Genomic DNA, 10,405 nt, shown 5'->3' with positions numbered 1-10,405 from the left:
ACACACACACACACACAGATATAGAGACTATATAATTGGGGGAGGAATATTTCAGTCACAGGTTATATAGATACCCAAGAAGTCTCTAGAAACCTAGGGAGAGCCACATCTGACATTGCACCTGCCAGTACAAAAACCCTGGTTCCCGAAAATTATTTCTACAAGGCAATTCTCTATTAGCTACACAAAAGAAGTAGAGAAAAAATAATTCACAAGACAACAGAAAAATTTTAAAAATTATTTCTATTTCATTTTGAAATACAATTTGGTGCCTGATATTTGGGAAATTAATTTTTAACCAAATAAGTTGAAGATAAGTCCTCATCTTTAAGGAGATCAGATGCAGAAAGATCTAGAAAGTTGTTCCATTTTGCCTCTGCTCATCCATCCCCCCCATTGTTCCTCATTCACTCTGCACTGGGAATGGATGGCATCACCCCTCTGGTATGTATACAGAAGCAAATTTTGCAACATCTCTTGTCTAATTCATACTTTTCCCAGGGAAAGTTTGATTCCCAGTTCTGCTGAGATGTGGGTTGTATGCCAGTGAATGAAAATCCTAAAGAAGTCAGTGAAGGGCTAAAATTGAGGTGACAATGTCTGCACCATGACTAAGGCACAGGTGGAACCCAACTGGCATTAGGCCCAGAAGGAAGTCCCAAATCCTTTCTCTCCCCTAAGTGAAGCAATCAATGGCGATTTACAAAAATTCCCTTCTCTCTCCCTTCTCCTCAGCTTCCATCCCAGGCTGAGACAGAACATGGGAGAAGAAGAGTTTGAACTCCAGGTCAAAGCCTAGAGCTTTTTACTTCCTTAACTCCTCATCCCAAGAAAGCCACAATGGAAGAGTTAGAGTGAACATTTTTGGGGGAAGAGGTATCCCCTTCAATCCCTCTAACCCAGGTTGTGAACAAGAGAGGATCCTACCCCTTGATAACACCTCATAGAAACCCGTGGCTGGTCTCAGTTACTCTTCCAAGCTCAGTTCCTCCCTCAGCTTCTAGGAGGAGAGGTGAAATTTGGGAGGCCAGCATTTCTTGGAAGGAGTTCAAATTGCTCTGACCACTGGCAAATGATTCCAGCATAGGGAAGAGATGGGTTATGTGGGAATATAAGAGGAAAGACCTGGTCTTTCCTTTGAAACCTCCTTTGAGACACAGGAGGAGCATGAGTCAAGGCAAAGGATTATGGGGATAGTGGAGCAGGAGATATACTTAGGTCTCAATACCATCACAACACACAATTTTACAAACTTTGGCAGGGAGGTTAGGAGGGCAGAACAATTCTTACAGTTTGAATATAGCATTCATGAGGGTAGGGCATGGGTCACAACTAGAAGTCAGACACTGGGAAACAGATAGCTTCAAGTGAGACAGGGCCAGGGGTGGGGCATGCAGCTCCTCTATGTTGTCTTCCCTAATTCTATTTTCTTCTGGATGGCTCGAGCAGAATGGTAGATCAGGGAGTCAATGAGTCCAGCAACTGGAAAAGAGGTTAAGTTTATTACTAGGTGGCTGTCCTATCCAAATTGTCTTCGATCTCCCACAATAGTGAAGGTTCAAAAGTCAAAATCCAACTCTTCCTGCTCTAGCCCCCACCCTCTGCCCCCTTCACTTCAGCTCTTCCTCACCTGTAAACATGCCTCCAATGATGGCGCAGACACCAGTGAGGAAGTGGGTGAAGGACCTAGATGGGGGAATAACGAGTTTGGGTTGCTAGAGGGGCTTGAAGAGAGGTCTGGCTGTGCCCAGGCCTCTTCCCCTCCCAGTCCTCACCTGTGCTTCTCTGTCAGTTTGACCATCATGGGTGAAAGCTCATACAGCACAAAGACTCCAGGAAGCCCCTGGTCCCCAATGAGCCCATTGGCAACTTTCTCATGTCTTGTCACAGAGAACTGATTGGACCTCAGCACCTGGGGTCACAGGGGGAGGAGAGGAGCAGTGGCAAGAACTGGAGGGGCAGGGTCATGTCTAGCTCTACTTAGTGGTCAGTCAACTAGCATTCATGAAGAGCCTACTGTGTGCCAGGCACCTGTGTTAAGTCCTGAGGATACAAAGAAAGGGAAAAAAAAAACCCAGGCCCTGCTCTCAAGGCACTCATTATCTAATGGTCCAGAAGATGCCTTCTAATAGGCAAATGGAGCCCAGGACAGGGAAGGGGAAGGAGTCAGGTTGTGGAGCTGGGGGACTGGGGACTCCAACTCACCTCCCCGCTCACTTTCATGTATACTGTGGGCACTACTTTTACAAAGTACTGGAACATCATGGAGGCTATGAGAAAAAGGGAATGGTGAGCAACTGAGATAAGCCTGTCAGCTACATCCATAGGAACATATTTGGCTTCCCCTGCCCCAAGAGGAAACCTAGAACAGAATCCCCCAACCTCAATACCTTGGGGGGCAGTAATGTTGGTATCATCCAATGGGTTCACAATCCCTGGATAATCTTCCCCAAAAGATAGACGTCGAATGTAGTGAGTCATGTTGATCTGGAGATACCAACATAATACTCTGGTCATACAAAGGGGAGGGCCCCCAAGTCAGAGGAGACCAATGGCACCACAGGGGGAGTTACAGTGGCCTCAAACCCATCATATATAGCAGCTAGGTTTCCCACTAGCCCACTCTGATGTGATCCACATGAGCTGGGTGGGGAGGTGGGGCAGCCTGGTAAAAATGGACTGTCTCCATTTATTCCAATGAACTCAGGGATTTAGGATTTGCTAGGATCAGCCCCAAGGAGATGAAGATTCCCCCTCCTCCTTCCCAGGGGAGTCAATCCTTAAGGGCCCTAAGAGCCCAGAGCTCTGGTCAGTCTCTGCCGAGGTGCTTACCACCTAAGGATGGTACCTACGTTGTCTAGTCCAAAGCTCTGCAGGTCATGAACTAGAAAAGAGAGAATGGGTAAGTGAGTATGCTAAGAGAGAGACTTCTTTTTCACTCTTTCCCCCAGGAGTATAATTTTCCTATCCTTTCTGGTAGCCACTTCATTCTCTAATCCATGATTTCTTGAATTCCTTTTCAGTCTCACTGTGTGGTCTTGTAGCTCCCAGGAAGGATTCCTAACCTGGAGGATATAGTAGGGATGGGGAAGAAGGAAAACCTCTTCTTTGCACCCTAGACCCTATTTCCTAAGGTTACTTCAGCTAGGATGAGAGTGGAAGGCAAAGTTACTGAAAAAAAATCTCTTTTTACATTCTAATTTCCTCTGTGGGAAGACAAGTTCATAGGTTTGGTTCGCTTATTATTAGATCAAATAACTGACTATGGGATTAAAGTCTTAAAAAGGGCCTGAAACCACCTTCCAATTCATGCTCTTGCTCTCAGGCGCCTCCAGATGAACTTAATCCTTTCATCGTTTTTCTAGTTCTAGACTCTCATGCCTTCAATTGCTGAAGACCTAGTTCCATCTTAACTTCTGCCAAGAAAAGGTGCTAACATCCCCAATCCCCAACTCCTGATAGCAGGGCATGCTTGAGGAAAATATGCTCTCATCCTGAAGGGGAGGAGGGTTAAAAGTTTGGCCACTTACTCTCCACAGCATGGACTGTAGCATGGAGGGGAAAAGGGAAAGAAGAGAAGAGTGAGATTTAGAGTTGTATAATGACAGTCTGAGAAATAAGTATGGCTTGTATGTGTGTGAGTATCACCCAGTAAGAATCCTGGGTGATCAATTCTGGGTCCTGAGTCCCACTTCAGGTACTATAATTGGGCTGAAATAGTGATGGACAATTTAGAAAGGATTCTGGAGGCTACCTTCAACCTGGCTCTCAGACTTGTGAAGGGGAAGGACCTGGACTAGGTACCAGCTTAACCAGTCCCCATCACCTTCTCATTCCAGGTATGTGAGGGCTACCTCCCTCTTGGGTGCTGAATAAACAAAGAGATATCCTTGTACCTGCCCCCAGTTGAAGCTCTGGGTGAATAACTTTTGGGACATTAGCTAGTGGGAACTTAAACCAAGCTCCCTTCTCATACATTTGCTGGGACTCCTGGTATTGGCAGAGACTAGGAGGGCTAGCTACATGTTTAGAACTTCAAATAACAAACCTGCCCCCCCACCCACCATCTTGGGTGCTTTCAGGTATCACAGTCCTAAGGCTGAATTGCTTTCAAAAGATTTTTCCCCAAGTAGAGCATTAGAGTTGAGGGATAGTATCTGAGAGAGGGATAAAGAAACAACATAGAAGCAAAGAGGTTATGCTGTTTATGTATACAAAGTATAAGAAGTATGTGTAGGGGGGATAGTGGGGGCAGGATTATTCAGGGAGAGATTAGGAACAGGGGAAAGGGATTTTGGGGGTGTGGGGAGAGCCTATTACGATAAAGACTATTTTTTTTTTTTAATAAAAGTCTTTACTTACCATGTACATGCGACTGCTGGAAACTCTTCCCAGGTGCAAAGTGAAAGTTCCCAGCCACCTATAAGAAACATTTCCTGGTTCCATTCCTTCAGAACTACTGCCCTTCCCCTTTCCTGTCAATGATGCCATCATCTTCCCTATCACCTGGGCTATCTCTGACTCACCCTCCCTTTCCCACATCTAATCAGTCATTAAATCCAGGCGACTATACTTCCAAGATTTCAGTCCCATCCCCAGAACAGTTCAATGTGGCCAGAGTATAGACTATGGCTGGGATGGCAGCTGGTCATGTAGATCGTGAATGCTAAGTAAGGGAACTATGAACAGTACTCAGCAGGTGATTGGGAACCACAGGGCATTTTTGTGAAGAGGAATAATGATTAGATGATCCTTCTCCACATGTCCCTGGGAAAATATGACTAATCTCTAAAACTTCTAAGTGATTATCAAATTGAATTGGATGTACCATGTCTTACAGTGAGGTCCCAGGTTACTTTATCAGCTACCTCCTAATACTCTCTTCTTTTATACAATCTATACTCTAGCCAAATGAACTATTCACAGTTACCCAAACATCAGTTGATTTTCTGCCTCCATGAGTTGCTTATACTGTCCTTTTTTGCAGAATGCACCTCTCTCCTATATCCCCTTTATTCCTCAATGCCCATCTCAAATATTTCCTCCTCCTTTGAATGTTCCTTAAACCTCTCCTATGTTTCTTTAGTGCTGCTCTTTATCACAGTTATAGGTGTCCCTACCTAAAGGCACAAACTAAGCCTTGTTAAATCTCCTGATCATGTAGTAAGTAATCAGGTAATATTTGTTAAAGTCACTTTAGGCAGAAAGATTCTCTGAGGGCACTGTGCCCAGTCTTCCAGAACAGGCAGTTTCCATCCCTAAGGAAGTTCAATCAGAACTCATCCCAGAGCCTTCTCCTTTTTCTTTCTGGCTCTGTGACATGGCCTGGTCCTGACCTTGTTGACTTCTAGGAAGCCATACACCTGGCAGCCTTCATTCTTCTGTTCTTGCATCTTTTGACTGAAGCCTTCCCGTCTACACTGCTCAATGGTATCTGGGTTCTTGAAAGCCCAACCCCTCCGTCGGTATGCTTCCCTCACATCTTCGCATGTGTTACAGCATCTAGAAGGGAGGGATGGGGAAGGCAGAGCCCAGCTGAGTGTAAGGCAAAGAGGGGAATAGGTGGCCCATGTCCAGGCTTACAGAAATGTGGCAAAGCCTTGGTTCAAGTTCACTCATGTGGGTGACACTCACTTGCTATCCTCAGACTCAGCACCATAGCAGCTCTCACAGCGCTCAGGATCCAAGGAGCTGGGGTCAAACGCCTTTTCCTCCTCTTTCCCCAGCTCTGAGGGTAAGCAGAGCCCAAGGCATTAGCCCCAGGAGAAGAGGCAGGCCCAGGCAACAGACAAGATGGACTCAGCTGCCTGCCCCAAAGTAGGCATGTGATAGGAATAAGGACAGGGCAGGGAATCAATAGCAGGAGTCTTCTAATGGGCTGGGGAGGCAGTAGGAAGGGCAGTAAATATTCCAAGAGCTTTACTCCCCACCATAGGAAGCCCAGGGAGGCAAGAGGCAGCCAGATCCTAAATGACATCCTCAACAATAACAGATAAAAAAAGAGCTCTGGACATCAAGATGAGCTGGGAAGCAATAGAATAGTATGAAGGCTAGAAAGAATACTACAGAAGGAGGCAGAATAGGAGTTCTAGTTCTACTTGTGTTACTAATTAGCTTTGTAATCTTGGGACCCAAGCTATTTAATCTCTCTAGGCCTTGGGTGCCTTATCCATAAAATGCTTTATCTGGAAGCAAGGAGATTAAACCTTTTTGTCTCTGGAATACCCCTTTAGTGCTAGAATCTGACTCTGCTTCCACACCCACTCCCTGGCCTGGAAAGGGATACCCAGAGTTGACTGGGTCTGTCTCTGCTGGTTACCATGACGCTCAGCTTCTGTGGTTACAGGGCGGCCATCTTTGTCCAAACGCTGTTTGTATAGGTTGTGTTCCACGTCTAACTGCTGCTCCCCAGCCACATCCATGGCATCAATACTCAGATCTAGAACCAGGATGTTTAGATATAGGACTAGTCCCTATGCCCCCAGTGACTAGGCCTACTTGTGAGAAAGAGAGTGGGATGGATGAGGCACTGATGCTGCATCCTAATCCCTCCACCCAAAATCTTTTTCTCCGCATGCAGGGAAAACACTCCAACATCTCTATCAGCATGAGACTTGGAGAGGAGAAAAGGCTCCTTGGGTTTTTTCTTACCAATGGGATTAGGGTGGGGTTGAAGTCTGAGAGTATTTGGGAATGCCAAGCACTTACAGGCACAGGGCATATGCGGGAACAAGATATCAATGTTGATCTTCAGTTTGTCTCCTCGGGACTTGTCAACATAGAGTTCAGGATGAACCTATAGGTGGGGGGTATGGGAAAGACCGGTTCCAGGGCAGCCCTCTCCTGACCTCCCTCCATCCATCCCCACCCATACTTCTCTGTCTCTTCCCACATGAACCTCTTCCCCTGTTGCACAAAGAACCCCTCAGTTCCCTTCAACATTCAAACTATTTATAAATTCTCAATATCTCCTCCCACATCTCAAAAATAACCAGCTAAGAGGCATCTATCACAAGGCCTTGCTTGTACCTCTCCTACCTGATGCTAAAGTGTTTCCTCTGTCCCTTCAACCAGTCATCTTCTCTCTAAAAGCCCCGCCCCCCCTTTCCCTCAGAACTCCACTCACATACCTTGGTACCACCACTCCCTACCCACATCCCCTTAGTACAGCCACCTAATCATTGCCCTCTTCCTGCCACATCACTCTCCTGAGTTATCAGTCCAGCTGGTCTCTTACTCTCCTCAGGACTCCTTTCCCCATGACAATGACCTCATCTGTGTCCTCTTCCCCTTTCTCCTGACTTAATGCTTCCCTTAATAGTATACTCCCTATCCAAGCTCCCTCAATCTTTCCTCTCAGTAGCCTACCTCCCCCTCCCCTTCAGCAGTCTCTTCCTTCCCAACAGCCCCTAGTGTTAATACCTACCCTCTCCCTTATCCAATGAAGCCTTTTAGTGTCCTGCCCCCTTTATCTCAGAGAGTTCCCCTCATGGCCTTCCTTCCTCTCAAAGTATTCCCTCTTTTCTTGCCTCAGTGTCTCTTCCTTCTCTCTTAGTCCTTCCACAGAAGCCCCTGGAGGCTCCTCTGTTTCTATACATTGTACTCCTCCCTTCTCCTTCAAGTGCCTCCTGGAGAATCTCCTTTTTATTGCCCCAGACCCCAATGGCTCCACTTCCTTCCAGGATATCCCCTCCTCTTGCCCCACAGTCCCTGAAAGTCCCAATTCATCACACTGAGTCCCTCCCTTTTCCCTTGCCTCGCAGAGTCCCCTGGGGGCCTCAATTCATCACACTGAATCCCTCTTTCCCTATAAAGACACCGGAGCCCCAATTTATCATACTAAACCCTTCCCAGGCTCCAATTCACTGAACCCCTTTTTCTTGACCCACAGCGCCCCCTGCGGTCCCCACTTCGCCACGACACACGGCGCTCCTTGACGACGTTCCTTTCCCTGCCCCCATACCCCCCCTAGCGGCGGCCCTGGAGACTCACCTCGGCCGTAAGGTAATACTGCAGTTCGGAAAGGAAGAGCAGCAGCATTAGGAGCCCGCTGATGATGGTCACTACAGGGACCAAGGTTCAGAAGTCAGCAAACCCTTCTCCCTCCGTATTTGGCCCATCTCCCATAACCAACCCAGGCCAGCACAGGGCCTGAGGTCGGGGCGGAGACAAAGGGGCAAGGGGAGGGGCCCGGAGATAGCCCCTACCCCCACCCTACTTCCCTACCGTGCCGACCCTCATCCCTGACCTCTTTCCCTACCTGTGGCCCCGCCGCATGTCTTGACCCGGAAGTCCTCCAGGGTCTTTGGGTAGGCATCGAACTGCTTCAATTTCCCCAGCGCCTCCATGGGGACCCGCCGGAAAGGGAAAGTCAGGGGACCTGCCCACGGCCGCTCACTTCCGGGGTTGGACCCCGCCCCCTTCGCTCTGTGGCTGTGCTCGCACGCATGCGCCGCGGTGAGGCTACTGGCTCATTACTGACATTTCTCCCCTCGAGTTAGAAGCAAAGCTTTCTCCTGCGCATGTGCAGAATGACAGCGGAGTAATTCGTCCCAGGCTATGTTCGTCAGAGTAATTTAGAAGCATTTGGCCCAACCCAATTCTAAACAAAAATTCCCCCTACGACACGTGGCCTTTCGGCCTTTGTTCGAAGACCTCCAGTAATGGGAAAAATACTACCTACCTCCTAAGAGGTCATTCTACTTTTAGAGGGCGCTAATTATTAGAGAGGGGATTTTTACTTGACATCAAACCCAAGTGTCTATGGTCCTTTATAACCTCCATCCTTTGCTCCTGCCCCTGACCCCGTGGGATTAAACAGCTGTAATCCTTGTAGCAGTCTTTCAGATACTCTAAGAAAGTTAAGCTCCCCACTAAATCTTCTTATCTCCTGGCTAAACCACAGCTGTCTGTTCTTAAACTGGTTTTTCTAGAATCACAGTTATACCCCACAAATGGTCTGCTGGCACAGCAGCTGGCACAGCTGGCACATCTACTATTTAATTTCCATTTATTTATTTATTTTTCTTTTCTTTTAAGCCCCCCAATTATATATAAAAAGTTTCTAACATTTTTCTTTTCTTTTTTAAATTTAATTTTTAAAATTTTCAAATATTTCCCCATATCATTTGATATTTAAATGCTGCGCTTTCCTTAAAGCAACCTTAATGCCTCATTACATTATTGACTCACTGACCTTTTAGAACATTAAAACACTTGTCTTTTTAGGATGTATATAGCTCTCCAGGTTTGTGTTTGTACAGTGGATTCAAAGACAAAACTTCACATTTATGTTATTGGGTGGTCAGAACTGGCCCCAACTGGGTGCTGTACTTTTCCTTCAGGCTTGGTGTTGTGCTGGCTCTGTTTCTTAGTTCTTTGACCCAGCACCAGCAGTTCAGAGCTAATATTCCCTGGTACTAGCAATCCAGAATTTTGCAAGACTGATGCTTCTAGATTGCATTCCCTGGCAAGCTTTTGCCTCTGAAGGGGTGTGGCCAAATTGGTTGTTGAAGCTCAAGCAAACTTCCCCAGCCTAGGTGTTAAGGGTAAAATTTTTGATTGAGACTGAATATATTATTTAGTGTTTGCCAGGGATTTAAGTTCTAAATCTCAATGAAATACTCAAGTCAGAATGTAATTTTATGGTGATTTATTTACAATAAGAGGAAGGAGATTTACAATTTATAATTCTTCTTATTTATAATAAGAAGAAGGAGAAAGAGGGAAAGGGGTAAAGATCTACTCTGGCCTGGCTTGAGTCAGGGGGAGTTCAGAGGCCTCTCAACCGAGGGGCCTTCCCAGAAGATTAAATCTAGCTTGGCTTCCAGCTAGGAGACTTCCTCCAAGATGAGGGGCCTCCTTGGGGGCTGGAACCTTTAGAAGGATCAAGGGAAAGGGAAGTCAGCCTTAACACTCACCAAGAAGTCTCCTAAGGGAGGCAGTCTCAGAACCCATACTTCAGAGCTTCTCCAAGTCAAGTTTTACCACCCTAGTCCACAAAAGCCCCTCTCACAGGAAGTGGCAGGAAATAAAATGGCAGTTCTTTACATCACTTCCTGTGTCTCACATGTACCAATGGTGGCTTGAACTTGGCTTAGGATGGCCCAGAGGGTCAGTCATCTCCAATTTGTCACTTGCTAGCACACGCAGGTCACAGACCATCCTCCCCCACACCCAATCCTTAAGTAGGGGTGTATACATTCCTGGTTGCTAGAATTCTAAAGACTAAGCAGGGTGGAGTAAAACTAAAATTCACATAGGTCCAGGTTTTCCATGGCCCTGGAAAGATGAAGGGAGACCAGGGTGTAGGGATGTGTTTAATGTAAGCTTGTGTTGCATCCCTGGGTCTCGTAGTGTAGCCTTCCTGCCAGTAGTGTGGAAGGTGGAGAAGGGTTGCTAAGTG

At 46.7% G+C, this 10,405-nt stretch overlaps 1 protein-coding gene across 2 annotated transcripts; it reads right to left on the bottom strand.

Annotated features, from left to right (window-relative positions):
* Positions 1-225: 225 nt before the first annotated feature.
* ERGIC3 (ERGIC and golgi 3) lies at positions 226-8,426 on the bottom strand. Of its 2 annotated transcripts, XM_001371538.5 has the most exons (14): positions 8,261-8,418; positions 7,993-8,063; positions 6,709-6,796; positions 6,320-6,439; positions 5,635-5,728; positions 5,337-5,502; positions 4,363-4,420; positions 3,531-3,545; positions 2,853-2,884; positions 2,391-2,487; positions 2,206-2,270; positions 1,776-1,912; positions 1,631-1,686; positions 226-1,482 (listed from the first exon to the last, which is right to left on the bottom strand). In XM_001371538.5, exons 1-14 carry the CDS (start codon positions 8,346-8,348, stop codon positions 1,403-1,405), a joined length of 1,167 nt encoding a protein of 388 aa, XP_001371575.1. In that variant the 5' UTR covers positions 8,349-8,418; the 3' UTR covers positions 226-1,402. The 2 variants fall into 2 exon arrangements, with proteins under 2 accessions (XP_001371575.1, XP_001371602.1); XM_001371565.5 differs by lacking the exon at positions 3,531-3,545 and having other exon boundaries at positions 8,261-8,426.
* Positions 8,427-10,405: the final 1,979 nt, after the last annotated feature.

The sequence above is a fragment of the Monodelphis domestica genome, chromosome 1 (genome assembly GCF_027887165.1).
Source record: "Monodelphis domestica isolate mMonDom1 chromosome 1, mMonDom1.pri, whole genome shotgun sequence".
In the NCBI taxonomy this organism is placed as follows: domain Eukaryota; kingdom Metazoa; phylum Chordata; class Mammalia; order Didelphimorphia; family Didelphidae; genus Monodelphis; species Monodelphis domestica.
Note: the sequence above shows the minus strand (reverse complement) of the source record. Positions and strands in the feature narration are given on the sequence as shown.

What these genes read in the sequence shown, in the direction of transcription:
- ERGIC3 (XM_001371538.5), bottom strand. Translation starts at nt 8,348, where the DNA reads ATGGAGGCGCTGGGGAAATTGAAGCAGTTCGATGCCTACCCAAAGACC. An exon ending in GACATGCGGCGGGGCCACAG is followed by an intron (nt 8,064 to 8,260) that starts GTAGGGAAAGAG and finishes TGGTCCCTGTAG; the next exon opens with TGACCATCATCAGCGGGCTC. An exon ending in ACATGAAAGTGAGCGGGGAG is followed by an intron (nt 1,913 to 2,205) that starts GTGAGTTGGAGT and finishes CTGTGACCCCAG; the next exon opens with GTGCTGAGGTCCAATCAGTT.